We start from the raw sequence: 19874 nt of genomic DNA, 5'->3' as shown, positions 1-19874 counted from the left end.
CGTGTATGTTCAAACAGAAACTTATCGCACGTGCGCTCAAGCATATGTGCGTGACAACGTTATAATGTGTATGTGCGGGCGCATGCGTGCTCATTCGTGCCCGTGCGCGCGCGAGAAATAGAGAAAGAGACATCACATAGTCCCTTAAATCACTCAGACAATAATGATGCCAATATTGACACGCGCAGTAATTATGTTTCTGCACAGCCCCACGAGCCCCAACCAGGAGTCTCCAGGGAGGGAGGGGTCACCCCGGAGGAGGTGAGAGGAGAGAGGGAAAGGGGGGAGGAGGGGAGAGAAAGTGAGGAAAGTTCTCTGCGGGTGAAGAAGGAAAGACCTTCCAAGTTTAAGAGCTTTTTCCCCCGTGCTGGTCTCCGTTTTTCATCCGTCCATCCAGAAGAAAAACAGCAAGGAGATGAGCATATGAGCTGCCGAATGCCATTTTTCATCAATTAAATCAGTTTGTATGCATGCGCGCTCTTAATTGCCAGCTGGTGGAGCGCGCGCTGAGACGCACGGGCGCGAGGCAGCAGTTCCAAGGCTGTTAAAGCTCTCGCGCGCAGAGCTAAAAGTTTCTCTGACTGACTTCAGGTGTCTCGCGGAGCGCAGGGGAGCCACGAGGGAATTACTGGCCGCCGTATCGATAGCTTCAGACGCAACATGATGGATCGATGGAGTCCAGTGCGCGAGACATGGCTGCTGTTGCTGCTCGTGTCGGTATTTTACACCTCAAGGGCAGGTAGGCTGAAATATCTTTGTTCAGATAATTAGCTCGCTCTGTTCAAATGCCTGACAATGTTTTAGCCTGTAAGAGGCTGAAGTTTAATTAGTCCTCCTCTTCCTCTCTCTCTCTGTCACATCATGTGTCATCAGTTGTCACCACCTGCCCTCAGGGCCCTCATGAGTTCATCAAAGTGTTAAATATCAGCCTTAACTCTTCCTTATCACTTTAATCCTTTCCAGCAAACACACACACTGTTGGCTGTGTGTGTATCTAGATCATGTTTGGACTGTTGATGTGAACTTGATTTGTGAAGGATGAGTCAATTCAAGACATACCCCCCCCCCCCCCCCCNCCCCCCCCCCCACACCCCCCCAAATTTTTTACTCCTAGTCATTTTCCACTTAACTTCCAGGGAAATGGGCTTTTTGACGGATGATTTTGTCGTGCCAGGTCATGCAGACATAAAGCTTATTGAACTGAACCACCATATTTCTGGGCTCCTTTAGCCCACTGCACATTTGCTAGACAGTGGAAAAGGCATAGACCTATATGTCTAGACTTGTTCTGCCATACTTGCATCAGTCTATGCTCCCATACAGCAGCATACAGGATATTTAACCTGTACAGCTGGGTAATGGGGAACAGACTGAGGCAAATTAAAGTGTGCTGTGCTGAACTGTACTGGGGACTCTTGGTTACATCCCCCAGAGCTGCACTGGAGGCACATGAGGAGGACTTTATTCTTCTGGAGCTTTTAGAGCCTGGTGTCATTGATGGTTATCAGGAGTGTGCATCCATGTGTTTGAGCAGTTTTATGTTTCTCCTAATGCAAGGCAATGAGACCATAAAACCTACAGAAAATCTTAAAGTAGCCCCTTAAAAGGCAACTCACTTAAATCAGCTCCTGTAAGGAACCATGGTGAAATGCTGAGACCGTTTTCCTGAGTCTGTTTTAACCTGCTTGGACCAAATGAGTTGGACCTGTGCATCAGGACACGCCAGAGGAGTCAGGCTATTCTCAAATAATAAACTGACTTTCAATTAATTTGATATTTCTCATTAAGCTTTGTGATTTTCAATGCATTCGCAAGACAAGAACATCACATGTAGTTTTGAACTTCAAAGTTCATTCTTGACCTTGGAAACAATAGTTGACAAAACATTCTCAACTCAAGGTCCATTTAGTAGCTTTTTCTGGAGCTTTCAAGCATACTATATCAACAGATGGAGTTTGCAATTACTTATGGAATTGTAAATGATTTAATTTCCATTTTTTCTTGAGCACCTTAAGAACTTTTTGTCCATATTACCCCAAGGGAACAGTTTGACCTTTTTGGGACAATACACATACTGCTTCCTTGCCAAGAACTTAAAGAGAAGATCATACACCTCTCATGTCTGTTCAGTAAATACAAAGCTTGAGCCAGAAGCTGGTTAGCTTAGCTTAGCACAAAGACTGAAAACAGCTAACCTGATTGTCCAAAGGTCACAAAATCCACCTATCAGCACTCCAAAGCTCTCTAATTAACATGCTGTATTTTGTTTGTTTAATCTATTCCAAAACCAAAGTGGATAAAAAACACTTTGCTGTGTCTTGGGGTGTTACGTACCAGACTATGGCTGAGACTGAAATCGCAAACTATGCACTACATATCCAAAATGTGTACTATCATTCAACATACTTATGTGTAAATACGCAGTAGTATGTGTTTTTTTCAGACTCACATCACTCCCTGAGAGTCTCCTTGCCTGTTGGAGATGCGCAACCATGGTAACCTGTGCCAACCTCAGCTCTACCAGTAATTTAAAAAGACTTTAAAAAACTGTATCACATGTAGCAGAGTGAAATCGTACACTTCTTAAATACTTGCACTTAAATTGACGCGTTATGGATGTTACAGAGGTGTCTTGGTCGCTGTCCATAGTGATTGTTGTCCTCTACTGCATGGCATTGTGGGATATTTATGCAAGCTTAGTGTCCAGTGTGTAAATTCCTAGAGTCTTAGGGGTACCTTGGAAACTTGGGAAGACAAACATTTGGCAAGAAAGAAAATATGAATATTTTTTCCCCAAAATAACAAACTTTTGAAAAACTGCTCACTACTACTTTAAAAGTTCAGTTAATTCTTGACCCAAGAAACAGCAGTTGGCAAAATGAGCTCAACTCAAGATGAAATCTACTGATAAAGATCAGGTGATATGATCGAAAGTTCCAGATCGGCTACTAAATGGACCTTGAGTTAGAGTTGTTTAGTCAGTCACATTTCTTCATGTGCTTTTACAAGCCCAGAAACATCAACAGTTCTCATCAGAAAAACCACAGAAAAGTCTTTAAAAACCTCACATCCCTCATCTTAACCTCATTACATTTGTTCTTTTCCTCATTTAATGGCTGCTTTATATGCAAGTCAGCATCCCACCTGCTTTATTCAGGATAACAACAGCGATTCACTGTGCAAGAGTCAGCCAGCAGGTGACTTGGCAAAGGCTCCACCATGTTGCCTCCACGTGCTGAGAAAAAGCTGAAAAGCATTTATGTTATGTTGCGGCAGCCTTCAAAGAATTTCTAACAATCTGGCTTTGCGCTGAAGATTAAAGAAAACTTGCCTGCTGGCTATTTTATCATAGTTTATTTGATCATGTCTCAATAAAAAAATAAGAAATAAGATTAAAAAAAGTGAAAACCAAATTATGACAGAAGTTGTTAGGCTTTTTTCTTCCAGTATGATGATCACACTATATTATGTTGTCACTCACACACACTCTGGGTGAAACCTCACTCTGTCTGTGAAGGTCATTGCTGAAGTGAATAATGTGACCTCTGGACCTTAGGGGTCATCTGGGGTCAAACTAGGTCAAGGTGTAAATCCTGTAACCTCTCACAGGCAGTCAGAGAGCACATCCTTGTAAACAGGAATGCCCTTGTAAGTACTGCCCCGGGTAAAGACAAACACAGATACACAGAAAAACAAGTGTGTACACATATGTCAACACACACACATGCAGTACATTGTGGATATACGTTTAGCTCCACCTCCGTAGCTACCGGACAACTATATATTATACCCATAATTAAACTCTTCTGATGCATGTCACTTTTGATTTTTTGCTTGTGGTCAATTGCGATCACACACCTGGCTGTCAGCAGGTTGACTGAATTACGACAATAGTTTTCCGAGCAATGTGGTCAAGTTACGGTCAGGTATGTTACTGTGTGTCCTAAGGTGTTTAAAAACTTACCTGGCTCACTCTCTGTATGTAACTTGCACATTCAGGTAGCCATAAGCCTGGCCCTTCTTATGGATTGCTTTCCAAGTATTCAGTAAAATCATCTGGTTGCCAGCGTGATGCAGCTAAATTAGATTTTGTTTAGTTTCAAGCTTTCCTGTTATATTCTGAGCTAATTGCTTCCAAAACTCCAGTAGTCAAGAAAAACTCAGAAGCCATATCCCCAGTGGAAATACATTTGTTTTGGACACAATTTATGTCGTGTGTGATGTGTTAATACTGAAAATAGTGGGATGTTTAGATAGCGGATAAAAAGTTACATCAGAGCTCTGTTTGATGAGAAAATCAGACTCAGTTTAAGATCTGTATCCTCCATCTGGTGAGGCTCTCAGCCAGGTAGACACATGTTTTTAAGTAGGAGATACCCACCTCACCTTTCCAGTGTGTGTTGCTCATACTTCATTGTCTGACACTAACAACGACAACTAAGCTTTTAATTTTAGACCAAGCGCATCATTGAAAGACTATAGGTAAAGATTAGTTGCTGCTTGGATCTGCAAAAGTTAAACATTTAAAAAATGGTGCTCCTTTGGCCACACCCCGATCAGTGATGTTCCAGCAGGTGTTGATTTGACAGATGATGGGAAACACCTGCTGTGACATCACTGAATGGAGCCAGAGGCACAACAGTAGTGCTTTTCTACCACATGTGATTCAGTGTGGAAATAATCTTTTTGAGATATTGTCAGCCACGCTAGCAGCGTACCTCGAGGCATGGCAGTGTCTGTCGGTGGGTTCACCACTATTGAATAGATTGGCATGAAATTTTTGTACTGACATGTATGTTTTTTTCAAGTTGTGTTGTAATAACTTTAGTTTAGTTAACTCTAGTTGCGTCATCAGGTCAAAATTTTAATTTGTCCAATATTTTGGTTCATGAATATCTACAAAACTAATGTACTATATGTACTATGCCCTTTACTGCCATCATAGTCACTTTCACAACTAATGTAAACATTAAGAAAAGACTAAGAAATGGGCATCAGCCACAATCCCGATGGACAAGCGTGAATCTTTCTGCTGAACTAGCATCCTGCTGGCCATTGTACTAGCCAATCTCTGTGCCTGCATCGGTTTCTAACGGGATACCATGAACAAGCAGAGGACTCTGGAGAGATAGGGGGAGGAGGCATGTGCTTTATGGTGAATAAGACCTGGTGTGATAGTGGGAATGTGAGGTGCTGTCCCGTTTCTGCTCGCCCTGCTTTACAAGGGGAATAAACACTCTGGATCAGTGCTACCAGGAACATAGTCCAGGTCATTGTGGTAGTGGTGGTGTTTTTCAAGTTTGTAGCCCCTGCTCGTTATATGATAAATATTAGTGAAATACCACGTTTACAGTGCGTATGTTTTTGGAGGAATTTGACATTTTTGTTGTACGACTAGCCTTATTAGTTACAGCCAAGGTACAGCTGTCTCGAGCTCCCGTCAAATCCCCTCCCAGGGCATCTTTTAGACAGTATTTGACCTGCAAGATATCCTACAACTTCAAGGAAACAATGAGGGCAAATTCTAAAATGGAATTTCTGTCAAGAGAGAGAATAAGATGAAACACAGACTTGAAAACTTACACAATAAGTCAGGATTTGGATATCACTCAGTTATTAAATGAATCGTGTTTCTTAGGTCATGTGTCAATGTGTCAATTCATGGGTGTCCAGTAGCAACCATGAGAGAAAGAGATGGTGTCTGTTTTTGTCTGTGTGTTTAGGAAAGAACAAGGTTCGGGTAAAAGACGACAACAAAGAGCCAGCTGTCTATGTATGATTTTTTTGTCAGGTTGAACTGTAGCCGACGGGGATAATGCTTCCCTCTGCTTACCAAAACAATGTGTGGAGTTGCCTGCTCAGATGACAGATTTGGAAACATTTTTGTGCAGTGATTGATGAGAGAAGTCCTTGTAACTGACAGTTTAAACAGAATTGTTTAAATTAGGTTTTCAGGTCAGTTAGAGCGAGAGGGGATGAAGGCGTTCCTCACCACAAACAGAACACAACAGGGGTCCGTTTCACAAAGCAGGTTTAGTGAAAACTCAGAGTCTGTTAACCCTGAAATGAGGGAAACTCTGAGTTTTCCGTTTCAAAACGGGAGGTAACTCAAACCAGAGAAAGAGGGGTAACTCTAGCCTGTTTCAGAGAGAGAGGTAACTTAAGCTTTCGGTCAGTTACCATAGTAACAGACTCTATGAACCTAACCTGGTCGGGACCAGGTTTTTCTCAATGAACCTCGAGTTTCTCTCTGTCTCCGCCCTCTTTCAGAGCCACACACTCCATTTGATTTCCTCATTCATTCAGTCAGCAGGCGAGTTTTGGCGTAGCCTAGTTCTGCCGTCTGTCATTTAAAAAAATCATTAAAAAAATCAGAGTCAGTATATTAGAAGTCCATTAGGCACAGTAGGTGGCGACTTTTTTCACTAACATGGCATGTCCTTTTGATAACGATCCCGTGGATGAAGGTGCAGCATTACTGCGCAGAGAATTAAATATTCGTCGGGAGATGGTTATCAGACCGCGCATAGATGTTTTAGCATTTCCACACAATTATCTTTTTGAGCTGTACCGTTTCACGTCACAGTCCATCATCTACATACACAACCTAATCCGTCCTTACATTTGCAACATTACCAATCGTAGTCATGCTCTCACATCCCAGCAGATATTGTGTGTTGCGCTGCGTTTCTTTGCAAATGGAAGTTTTTTGTACAATGTCGGAGATGCTGAGCACTTGAGTAAGGCAACTGTATGCAGGGCGGTCAGAAAAGTGTGCTCGTTTTACGGGCATCTGCCTTCTTTCTGTTGGCTGAGTAGAAGTCTGTGTTAGTTTAAATAGGCTTAATTATTTAACAGAACATGATATAGATGAGAAGACATTTATGTGTGTGAAAACAGCATTATGTTGGGGATAAAACAACTGCACAGTCAAACAGCCACTTAATATTTACTTTACAATGTAAAACATGATCAAAATGAGGTACCCCCATGAGATTATGCCGAGGTCTTACCTGTTTGAACAATGTTTTTATATTTCATCCTAAACTGCTGCCAAGTGCGCTTCTCCCCCGCGGGATTGCACCTAAATGAAATAAATTAATAGGCTACCATTCAAGCAGTTTTCCCCTGTAATATTATTGTGATTGCAAAGGACTACATTTAAACTTTGCATTGACCAGAGCAGCAATGTTGTCCCACACCGCCTCCCTCTCTTTTGCAGCTGCAGCGGTGTTGCACTTCTTTTTGAAAACGTGTGCAAACTCGCCGTATGAGCGCATTAAGATTTCTAATTCTAATGGGGTGAAAAACGCAGCCCTCCTCTTCCCCGTTGCCATGGTGACTCGTTGAATCGGGGCTCCATTGATGCTGGCTTTTTATAGTTGTGGTGCACGCGCTTAACTCCAGGTGAAACTACTCTGAGTTGATTAAACTGATTCAAATCAGCTGTTCTGGAACCGGAAACTCAGAGTTTCCTATCTCAGAGTAGATCAACTCAGAGTTCAGGATTAGACTCAGAGTTTGTTGAACCTGCTTTGTGAAACGGACCCCAGGAATGAAACTGATAATGCAATGAGGGCAAGAAAGTATGTAGGCAGTAATGCAGTTGGATGCTTTGTTATTGTAGTGTTATGATTCTGTGGCTATAATGTTTTAGTCTAGAGTGTGTAATTTTAGGGTGCCAAATGTGATTAGATGGAAAATGTAGTATGAGTGTGCTGTGAATTGAGTACATTTTGTTTAGCATTCTTCTTCTCTGACCTGTAAATGATGATGGATCATCTTTATAGTAGACACGACTCCCTTTAAAATCTGCAGAATTCAGTAGCAGTTATCTGGAGGGAAAAATGGCGGTCCAGCCATCTGTCAGTCCACCACTCTGGTCCAGACTGAAATACCTCAACAACTTTGAAATGTTCTGTGGACCTTCATGAGAGCTCTTTTCCACCAACTTACCATGTATGTTTTTTTTTGTTTGTTTTTTTAAATCTGCTAAAAATAGCTGATAGACTCCTTTCCTGTTGCCAATAGGCCAGAGCTGTGTAAGAGCTACAGTAGTTGAGTATGCCTTTCTGATTTTTTGTTACTGATTTTGAGTGACATGTCTCAACCATTCATCTCTGGGATGGGTTTCCATGAAAGTCCATCAACTTCAACTGCTTTTTGAGATGCTGAAGAACAAATGTTAGCATGCTAACATGCTAAACTAAGATGGTGACAATGGTAAAGTATCATTGTTTAAACTTTTTTAAACATCAAAATGTTAGCATGCTGATGTTAGCATTCAGCCCAGTACAGCCACACAGAGCTTACACCATCGCTGTAGACTCTTAGCCTTGTTTTGACAGTTCTTAGTGCCATTTATCAAACCATTTTTAATACTGTGCCCTGCTGTAATTGAAGTCAGATTTGCCCTGTTTTACAGCAAATATAGTTGACTCTGATATAATGTCTCTTTTTATCCCTTATTAGTCGATTCAGACAGCCATCTTAATTTGTTTAAAGTAAAAACAAGATCTAGCAGTGGGAATAGAATAATTGGAGCCACATTTAACACTGTCAGCATAAATATGAGACTGAACTCATCTGAGTAAGTATAAAAACTGTTAAGTCACAGATGTAGTGATCAGTTAACTAATAGTCCATAAAAAAGATCAAACTGACAGACACCAGGGAGTTTTTTCAACTTGTAACGCGGTGGCGCCAAATGACTTGGAGTTTGCTGCAAAAATATCAGGTAGATGAGCAGCTGTAGTCATAATTTAATTTAACTGGTCTGCTCTGTAACATCCATGAATTTGTAATTGGTACTTTGGTCATTTCTTTGCTTGTTTAAGAAAGTGGCTTTTATAACAGGTGATGCTCACTGTTTCATGTGATCATTACAGATATTCCTCACTGCACTACAAGGGATTATTTTTTAAACAATGTCTTGGTGATGCATCTTTGCAGCATGCGATTGGCTTTTGCTTAGTCTCAAAGTCAGTTATTTTTTTTCTTTTTGCCCAGATGTTTCAACCATCACCGCATGTAATAAACTTGACTTGACACAGGATGTGATGTGTCACCCCATAAATTATTTTGTTTGATCAAGTGAAGCTGATTTAATGCACGCTAGACTTCTAATTTAGGCCGTCTGCACGTAAACTGGTATATTAGAAAATGTAACTTTCTCTATGTGATTTTGCCTTTCGTCCAAATGCAAACTGCGTTTTAGCTCAATGAAAAGGGACCTTTTGTAAAACTCCTTCCATGGTGAGGGTTTTCAGAAACTCTTTTTTTTAGTGTTGACATGTAGACAGGGAAAGAGTTTCTGGTTGTATCATTGAAGTGTGTGCCAATTATCTCCTTTGTGAGGCGTCACCAATGAGGCAATGTTTTGCACAATGGTGGACATGGCTAAAATAGTTCTGGCTCTAACCTTGCTAACAGGACTTTTTACATGTTTATGCATCAATGTACAGTTACTCTTCCATTATACTAAGCAACAGAGGAGTCAGAAGAATGCACTACGGAGCCGAGGTCACTCCTCCAGGTAGCTTTCTAGCAACAGCTTTTTTTTTTCCAGACTTCTGATTGGCCAAAATCTTTTACTTCTTCTTCATCTTCTTTTTTGCTTAGCTTCAGGGTTAGGGTTATATCGCCACCTGTTGGTTTTGCATGCTCTTGAAAGCACATCTGTTGTGTTTTTGAGTTAGGGTTAGGGTCAATAATGTGGAGATTTTCTTAAAACAGTAATTGCATCGACGATATTTTTTTTTGGAAATGAAGGAGGGAAAAACCCCGTTTTCAATAATACCTATGCACATGTGGACCACCTTGGGGCTGAAAAATGAAGCCAACATGGAAGTGCTGAATATTGCAATCTACCGAATGTCTACTTGAGCCCCAGCCTCTCGTCCAAATATGGTCAGTTCTGGCTCCAAAATAACCAAGATCGCGGCAGCCAAAATGCTGGAGGCGTCAAAACGGGTGTCCACAGACCAGTGCGTTACGTCACAATGGCTACAGTCGTTGTTTTTACAGTCTATGGTGTGGACGAGGCCTTATAATATATAATGCGGTACACTGAAATGCACAAAAAAGTGCATAATGAAAATACAGATGATACATCTGTACATGAATAACTGATAAGTTATTGGCCGTTTCTCTGTAAAATAAATTCGTGCACTTTGCATTCTGGCATAATAAGTCTGTGTGCTATAAATTTGTCTGATGTTTAAAATGCGCTCAGTCTTTGTTCCCCAAAATCAAAGTCACTGTATGATGCAACATCCAACAATAATAGAGCACAGGGCCACAAAAAGCAATGTGTAGTTGTCCGAGAAGAGTTGGAGCCCCGTGAATGACAAATATTGATGCAGTCTTTGATCTGTGTTTGAGAGGAAGAGTGACTTTGTTGGAATGAATGTCTGTAAAACCCTTCTTTGTTCATTTGAAACGAGGAATCGAGATTACGGTGGAGATGTTGGGACATGAGATCATGTGTGATTTTGACACAAGTGCCACAGATTCCTAGAAGGAGATAAAGAGCATGACTGTCTGTCTGCTAGCTTCTTACTCTCTGTCACTTATATTAAAGATTCATCTAAGTAAATACGTGTGTGTGTGTGTGTGTGTGTGTGTGTGTGTGTGTGTGTGTGCATCAGACAGCAGGAGAGGCTATCCAGTGTGTTTCTTTGATCAGAGCCAGCTGAACTGGGAGGAAAGAAAACATATGGTCCCTACATCCTATTCTTCCCTTTGCACTCTTTCTCCCTCTCTTCTCCCCTCTGGTTTTCATCTCTCTCTTTTTATCATTCTCCTGGTTTAGTCTCTGCAGAGAGTCGTGTCAGATGTTTGAGAAAGACGCTTGAGAAAATCAGCAGAAAGAGATACTTAGCTGGAGAAAGGGCAAAAGAAGTAAAGTACTGTAATGATAGACTCCTGGGGCAAATCATCTGTGGGGGATCTGAACACTGGTGTGGTGTGTGTGTGTGTGTGTGTGTGTGTGTGTGTGTGTGTGTGTGTGTGTGTGTCTTGGTGCAATGCAGGAGGCTCAACTAAACATTAGTTCGTGTTTCTGCAAAAGGCATATTATTGCATTCTTCGCCCTTACTGAGTTAATGACAGACTAATCACAAACACACACGTACAACCACACATGTACACCAAAAAAAAAAGGCTTCATCCATACACACACAAACACATAAACACACACAAACACAGACACACATCTGGTTTCCAGAAAATCCATAGTCTTTCCAATGTGGTGCCTGTTAAGTTGTCTGTGTGTCAGTGTGTCGCTGTGTTGTTTGTGTCTGTGCGTCTGCTTCACTGCTCCACTTTCTTGTGCATCCTGTATGTATAAATGTGGAACCTTATCCAGAGATGGATCTCTGATGAAAGACAGTGGCATCCACTTTACACTTCACTGCTTAACTTTTTTGTTATTTTTTGTTATTTCAACACTTGCATCGTCTGTCTGTCTGTCTGTCTGTCTGTCTGTCTGTCCATCCATCCATCATCAACAGTGTCATCACAGGATTTAGTGTTTGACATATCAGTTACATAACTCACATAAAAGTGATCCCAGTAGTAGTTCCACAAAGTGTGGTATACAGGTTTTAGATTTGGAGAGAGAGAGCGCTGGCATTGGATTTGTAATGAGATCACTGAATCAGTATTGGTAGAGGAAAAAGTCGGATTGATGCACGCCTGTTTACAATACAGTCAAAAAGTATTAGAAAGGCTTTGTCTTTGTTATGTCTCTCCACTTCAGCACACCGGATTTGAAATGGAAAAAAAATTTTTGACCCTAACCCTGCTGACGTTTAGCTTTAAATTAAGGCTAGGCTATGTAGAAACCTGAAAACAATTGGCAGAATTTGAAAATACAGCCTCCTCCTGCAGCTTTCCTCTCTGTCTCAAGCCCTCCCACTAGGTGACTACGGGCGTATGCACACGCTTCATACGGTAACCCGGTGTTTCCCATACATTAATGACTTAATCTTATTTCATTGTATAGTTGCACAGAGTTCATTGACTCAGTCTTTCTTTGTCCTGCTTTCTCTCTGTGTTTATCAGACCACAAATGGGACAAGAATTAGCAAGCTAACATTAGCCATCCCACAGTCCCTTCGCCTTGCTCCCCGCTGCTATGAATGCACTGCTTCCCCTAGAGGAGAGCAGGCAGCAGCTCAGCAGATGGACCTTTGGGCAGTGGCTGTAGTGGCTTGAGTTTGGCCAGCGCTGGGTGTGACAACAGGCTGGTGGCCAGCGGCAGTGCCGTATCTAACCTGTTTGCTAGGGTTTGTGCTGACAGGATTGGTGTTTCTGCAGCCGCTTACTGGGGGCCTGAGGTGCGCCTGTGAGGTGGTCTAAAGCGGCAGGCAGTAAGGCGGAGAACACACTATGATTTGAGGCTCTAGCTAACGTTAGTTAGGCCTACACAAAAGTGAACGTGACACAGCAGCCTTGAAGTTTTAACACCGGTTATCAGAGGCTAAACTATTAGCAACGTTTTCTCTCCATCTCTGAAAGGCTTCGCTAATAATGACACGTTTATTGTCTGACTCTCTTTTTGACAGGCTGCCTTTCTTCTTTGGGTTGCTTTACAGTGTAGGCAGTTGTTGCCGATGCCTGAACAGCAACTTTTTTTCCCAATAAAACCAAAATTAAACTGCCTACCCTAGCTTTAAAGATGTTTACATCCACACCAAATGAAAGGTTTGGAATCGTATCCCTTTATATACATGGCAGTTATAAAGGATAAGAACACACAGAACAAACGAAAGTTTGTATGAAAATGGCTACAAGTCCTACATTGTTCAGGAATGTAAACAACCTCAATGCCCTTACTGCAAAGTCAGCATGTAAGAAGATCATCCTAGTCTGATCTATCTATCTATCTATCTACACTGAACAAAAATATAAACGCAACACTTTTGTTTTTGCTCCCATTTTTCATGAGCTGAACTCAAAGATCTAAAACATTTTCTATACACACAAAAGACCATTTCCCTCAAATATTGTTCACAAATCTGTGTTCCAGTTCCTGCCAATATCCAGCAACTTCACACAGCCATTGAAGAGGAGTGGACCAACATTCCACAGGCCACAATCAACAACCTGACCAACTCTATGCGAAGGAGATGTGTTGCATTGCGTGAGGCAAATGGTGGTCACACCAGATACTGACTGGTTTTCTGACCCCCCCAATAAAGCAAAACTGAACATTTTAGAGTGGCCTTTTATTGTGGCCAGCCTAAGGCACACCTGTGCAATAATCATGCTGTCTAATCAGCATCTTGATATGCCACACCTGTGAGGTGGGATGGATTATCTCGGAAAAGGAGAAGCGCTCACTAACACAGATTTAGACAGATTTGTGAACAATATTTGAGGGAAATGGTCTTTTGTGTGTATAGAAAATGTTTTAGATCTTTGAGTTCAGCTCATGAAAAATGGGAGCAAAAACAAAAGTGTTGCGTTTATATTTTTGTTCAGTGTATCTATCTATCTATCTATCTATCTATCTATCTATCTATCTGCTGTAGTTGAATAGTTGAGTCTTGTTGTGTGTTTAAACTACGGTTGCTCTGCTTTATGTTGACGCTTAAATTTGACATGCTCTGCGTGTGTGTGCATGTTGATCGTGGTGTCCCCTCACACCACAGTTTAGAGCCTCGGGATAACAGCAGCAGCTAATTAATACCAGCACACACCCCCTGTGTTACATACACAGGGGGTGTGTGCTGGTATTAATTAGCCCAGTATATGCACAATATGTGTGTCCACTTTACAGACATGTTGTGTTGTTCTTCTACATTCTAGGAATCAGCAGCGGAGGGAAACTTTACCTGATACATGACCTGATGTTTAAGTGTATATAGAGTAAGAGCAGAGCGTTGCCTTGTCTCGTCTTGTCCTCTGCTGCATTCAGATGTCAGATCATTTCTTGGTATGTACGACTGAAACCCCTCTTCTTGTACACACTGCTTATGAATGTCAGAAGCAGTGTTACCTTAAATCTCACCATGGCTCTAACATGTCTGAACACCAACAGACTAACTTGTAGCCTATTTATGGCTTTATGAAAAACATGTTGGCAGCTTGTCATGCTAACAATTGACCAGAAAAATAAAACCACTTTTACTGTAATATATACTGCAACTACAATCCTACAGACGTGCAGAGTTACTGAAAAGAAATAAAAATATGGATACATTTAGTAATGTGCACATGGTGCTCAATTAAAACGCGTTTATGGGAAAAGACTCATGATATAGAAAGGAAAATAGGAGGGAGGATTTTGAAGAAATAGTTCGACAGTTTATTTGTCATATTGCTGAGAGTTAGATGAGAAGAAGACAGTTCCTAGCAGGATATAACTGAGTTTGTCGGACAAATAGAAGAGCAGCAGAACCACACAGAATCCTCACCCCTAACACATTGGTCCATGTACAGTAATGACCAAACTCAGAAAAACTGAGAAGCGCAAAGAAAAACTGTGAATCACAACTGAACCATAAGAAATGCAAACCAAAAGACAGGCAACGTTTCTGTCATATTTCGGAATGATCGTAATGTTGTGTTGCAGTTTTTGTTGACTGGTTTGCAATCCCACATTACTTTGTCCTTTTTTTTTTTAACAAACAAAATTCACCCTTATAGAGTGATAGCACGTTTTACGTCGTCGTATGTATGCCAAATATTGGCTCAGCTGCACAGCTCGCTAGCCACCTGAATGATGAGGACACAATGGCTTAAGTTTAACCAGAGAACCAGGATTTAGTAACCTAGCTTACCCTAGCCTACAAGCTAATATAAGGGTTGGAAGAGTGCCCATACCAACAAAAAGACTGGTAGTAGAAGGTAGCTAGTTAGTTTATAACTGGGTTTAACTTCAGGAGCATCACTCTTCAGGCTTCCTTTATAGCCTCTCGTCCTTTTTCCACCCTTGACCCCTCCCTGTTCTGAACCTGACCCATTCAGCTGGAATTTGGGCAACATCTTCTTCCCATGAACTCCCCTCGAGCTTCTCCCATGTTAGTCCTGCGGGGTCACTACAATATGAAGCTGCAGTGGCTGTGGCTCAGGAGGCAGAGCGGGACTTCCTGTCATCAGAAGATCGGGTGTTCTATCCCAGCTCCTCCAGTCCGCATGTCAAAGTATGCTTGGGCAACATACTGAACGCCTTTATACTCCCAATGGCTGTTCCATCAGTGTGTGAGTGTGTTAAAACTGAATAGCATGTGGCACCCTGTATGGTAGACTCGACCTCCGGTGTGTGAATGGGTGAATGTGACATGTAGTGTTATAAGTGCAGCTCCATCCATCCATTTACTAGCTGATTAGCTCAGCATACTTAGCAACATTGCACCTGACCAAGAAATAGTCTACTACACAACTTTTAGTTTTTACACTATGGTGTTTGTACCGATTAAACAAACAAGATAATAAGATTTATCAAACTCTAGAGGTGCTTGTTGGTGGATTTTCTGCCTTTGGTCAGAGCCACATGAGCTGTTGTCCCTTATTCCCAGTCATTTTTGTGGCTGTAGTGTGTGATGTCATATTTTATTGCATTATATCATGAAGTTTTTTCTAATGTCTTTGCTCCTCCATTTATGTAAATTTTAAAATACCTTTAAATACAATGCAGGCCAATGCACCACCAACAAAAAATATAGCTTCAAACTGTGCAGCAGAATGGAATCAACACACACAAACTAGTAGAGTAGTAGTCAATAAGAAATCAAACCTTTTACTGTAAGCGCACTGCAGGGCTGTTATATTGCATTGTATTACACTGTACGAGTGTTTTTCAAAATTTTCTGATCACTCAGTTTATAGTCGTTTTCCCATATGAACTCCGCACACTGCCCCGAGAACCAGGTTCAGACTTTGTCCTGAGTTTCCCTTTCACACACATGTATCACACAACAGGAGATTGTCCAAGTCAGAAGCATTCTCACCTACTGGAAATACTTTGTTTGGTCTGGAGCTTGCAGGAGGCAGGATATGATGCAAATTACACTGTAGTCACGCAGCCGGTTCATAGTTGGTCATAAACAACAGAGTCATTTGTTGTTCCTTGATCCTGTCTGACGATTTTGGTTTTAGTCCTTACGCGAGAAGTTCCAGAATTTCATCATCTCTCCAGTTTGATATTTTCTTTGCAGTCTTCGTGTAAATGGGGCATCTTCTTTACCCTTGGATGTTTTTTTTCTTCTGGTTTTGTGTGAGCCACATAATAGATGCATCATCAATACGCCCACTTGTTCGCTGTGAATTCTCTGGTCAGTGGCCTGCTATATTCACACATGGGCTCAATCAAACTTTGTACCAGGGGGCTGGCAGGGGAAAGTCCATTTAATATCTGATCCAACTAATTCAGACATTTCTGTTCTCTCATACAGCGTCTCTGAGTAATGTCAGGGTAATTTCAGGTTTGCAGTTGATGTGTGAAAGGGGCCCGTGATTGAAGTTGAAGCTGCAGTGAGCAATCAGAACACAAATCCCTGAAAGCAAATGTCAGAATTTTACAGACGTTTCTCAGATCACAAAGCAACAAAAATAATTGGGGGTTTTAGGAGTGCAGTATTAGCTGTGTCAGTAAATAATATGGTGCCCTGAACACTATTGACAGAATAACAAGCTGACAGAATGCCAACAGGCAGGCAGGCTGGCAGACAGACATATGGACAAACAGATGGACAAACAAAAAAAAAGGGCGACAAATACATCTGGCGCTCAGACTCAGACATTATGCCAACTTTGTGTGAGCACGTGTGTGTGTGTGTGTGTGTGTGTGTGTGTGTGTGTGTGTCTGTGTGGTGGTGTGTGTTGAAAGGTGCAAAGCAGATGGAGGGTTTACGTAAGCCCCAGAAATACGTGTGAAAAGGAGCCACACCAGTAGAGGCATGCCCTCCTCTCCCCTACCATCTATTATTTCTTCTAGTCTCCCTCCTTTACCCCCTTCTCTCCCTTTTCACTTTCAATATGTTGCACATTTCTCTCCCGTCTCCTCCCCGGTCTCATCTCTTACATCCCATCTTTTTCTGCTTAGTCCATCTCACAGATCTCTGTGACCATTGTGTCTGCAGTGCTCAAAAGAATGTGTGCATGCATATGATATACATTTTTGCCTAAGCTACAACTCTGACCACATCTTGCCTTCAGAAATGTCTCTTTTTCTTTCTGTGTTTCTGTGTGTGTGTGTGCTCTCAGGCTCAATCATCATCAGAACACATGTATTTCTTCATTGCCCTCTGGTATTAGTCTTTGTTGTGTGATGTTGTGTGTGTCAGTGCCAAGATGGGCGTTATCATGTGATTACAGCAAGCTTCTGCAACAAGTACATCTCCTAGAAAGAGACAGACAGGGAGAGAGAAAGAGAGAGAAACAAAGAGCACATGGTTTGACTGATTAAGTATTTCATTAGTTTGTTTACAATGTAGCTTAATTATAGGGCCTTGGTAACATCACACAAAAACAGTTACAGAACATTGTCAATTTGTTTGTGGGTTTTTTTTTACCATTATTAAGGAAAATCCATGTTTTTGATATTCAACATCAGCTAGTCAGTTATTGGGTTGGAAATGCACAGTGGGTCAATCAGAGCTTTTTTGCTAAAAACAGCTGTTTGCTCAGCTGCAGGAGGGGGTAATAAGAGAAGGTTTTGAGTCAGAAGACTCCAAAAATGAGCTAAAATGGGCTAAAGGGCTCCGTGGAGTGTGAGATCCATTGTTAATGTAAACCATATTGATTGGAAAAGCTGTAGAAACAAGTGAAACTTCTCAAACATACTTTTAGTCGACAGTCTCACCACTGTCTTAAATCACTAAAGTATGTTCAACTAAAGGTATCCATAGCAGCGTATAAAAGTGATGGACGTAGCCACTGTGATGTCACCAACTGGTTTGTGGACTCCTGTTTTAAAGCCTCTGGTTGGCTGTTGACAGCTTGTTTTGTTTTTTTAGCTAGAAGTGACCATATTTTAACGAGGGGGTGGAGCTGTTGAGGATTTAGCGGTGGACTTGTCTGTTAAAAAAGACTGTAATAGTGAATATATGATTGGGCAGTCCTAGGCAGGGTCCTCATTTGGGATCCTTGTGGCCTGAGGGAAGAAGCTCTCCCCGAGCCTCTCAGTGTTGGCCTGGTGTAACCGGAACCTTCTTCCCAACCTTAACAGGGAGAAAAGGCTGTCATCTGGGTGGCTGGGGTCTTTAATGACTCCCATGGTCTTATTTTTGAAGCATCTGATGTAAACATGCTTTAGGCAGCATAGAGCTCTGCCTATAGTGTGTCCAGCTGAATCATCCACTCTTTGCAGGACCTTGCAGTCCTGTTCAGTGCTGTTTCCATACCAGGCTGTGATGTTCCCTGTCAGGACACTCTTAATGGTGCCAGTAGTAGAAATCGCTCAGTATTTTAGGAGATACCAAGAATTTCCTCAAGGGTCTGAGGTGAAACAGTCTCTGCCTTGCTTTTTTTTATCAAGTCAGTATGCAGCGCCCAAGTCAGGTCCTCAGTGATGTGGACACCAAGGCATTTGAAGCTGCCCATCCTCTCAACCAAGGACCTGTTTTTATTAAAGGGGTGTAGTTCCCTACATGCTCCTTCCTTAAGTCCTCTATCATCTCTTTAGTCTTGCTGAAATTCAGGAAAAGGTGGTTGTCCTGACACCACTGCATCAGGTCAGACCCTCTGATTTCTGTCCAAGCCTTTATATCTTCTCTATAGTTTGGTTCCACACAGGCGTCTTCCCTGTGTTGTATCCCTCAATTTAAGAAAAAGTCCTATGTTGAAAAAGCTTTGTCAGTGGAGAGTTAGGGCTCTCCCACTCTACTTTTATTCAATTATCCTGGTCTAACAGTGTGTTAAAGAAACCACTAAAAAACAGTTTGACTTGTTGTCTTTTAACTGTATCTTATTTCTTGTATGCTGTTTGAAGTGTGATGGTGAGTGTGTTTTTTTTTCTTCTACATCACGACAAAGGGTCGCTGCTGCCCACAGGGGTTCTGTAAGGCTGGGGTTGGGGCAGAAGGTTGGCCAAGGCAGCACTGGCTAAAGGCTCTTTCAGAATGGGAGCCGGAAATTTGTTGGCAGCAGCTGCAGAAAGTGAAGGAGGATTTAGTTGTCACACTCAAACAAGCACAAATATCACAGATATATTTTTTTGCTGCTGCAGCTTAAATTTGGACATGTCAAATGTCTGCCTCTCTGCAGGTCACTTTCAGGCCTAAAAGGGCAATAAACCTGGCATTTTCCTTTCAGTTGCTTAAACCTTGAATGATGTGCAACAGCAGATCGAACACACCAATCATCTCAGTCATACTGTGTCTTGTCTCTTTGCAGCCAATCCTATTGATGTCCTGAAGGTCCTGGAGCTGTCAGAGGACATGGAGGGCGTGTCACTGGAGTCAGGACTGTGCACCGGCAGGCAGGGAGGAGAGGAGACAGACCTCTCATTTAAGATCGACAAGAAGATTCAACTGAGCGCCCCTACCAGTCAACTCTTCCCTGGTACATTTTAATGAAACTCTGTGTGGACTTGTTCAGTGAAGTAAATAACCACATGTGGGTATGAATGTGTTTAGTCATGGAGAGACTGCGCCCTAATGAGTGTGTGTGTGCATTCCCTCCAGATTCACCATTCCCCATGAACTTCTCAGTGATGACAACAGTCAGAGCTGCGAAAGGCTCACAGGTCTTTCTCCTCTCCTTGTACGACTCGCAGGTATGCATCATGCTTGAAAGTGCACATTAATATTACATTTAAATGTAAATGTTATGTAAATGCTATTTCCAGGGTCTGACATTAACACCCGCCAAGTGCAGGCAGATTTTCTGTTTGCCGAGTAAATCTCAGTAGGCTATACGTCACA

The 19874-nt window shown here is 41.9% G+C and overlaps 1 protein-coding gene across 1 annotated transcript in view; it reads left to right on the top strand.

Annotated features, from left to right (window-relative positions):
- The first annotated feature begins 586 nt into the window (after positions 1-586).
- LOC126390823 (collagen alpha-1(XI) chain-like) overlaps positions 587-19874 on the top strand; it is a 55150-nt gene continuing 35862 nt past the window's right edge. Inside the window, exons 1-3 of the mRNA XM_050045295.1 lie at positions 587-739; positions 19345-19512; positions 19635-19726. Coding sequence (XP_049901252.1) covers positions 661-739; positions 19345-19512; positions 19635-19726 — 339 coding nt within the window. The 5' untranslated portion in view covers positions 587-660. The remainder of the gene's footprint in view (positions 740-19344; positions 19513-19634; positions 19727-19874) is intronic.

This window comes from Epinephelus moara, chromosome 5, assembly GCF_006386435.1.
Source record: "Epinephelus moara isolate mb chromosome 5, YSFRI_EMoa_1.0, whole genome shotgun sequence".
Classification (NCBI taxonomy): Eukaryota; Metazoa; Chordata; class Actinopteri; order Perciformes; family Serranidae; genus Epinephelus; species Epinephelus moara.
This window is presented reverse-complemented; position numbering and strand designations above follow the sequence as displayed.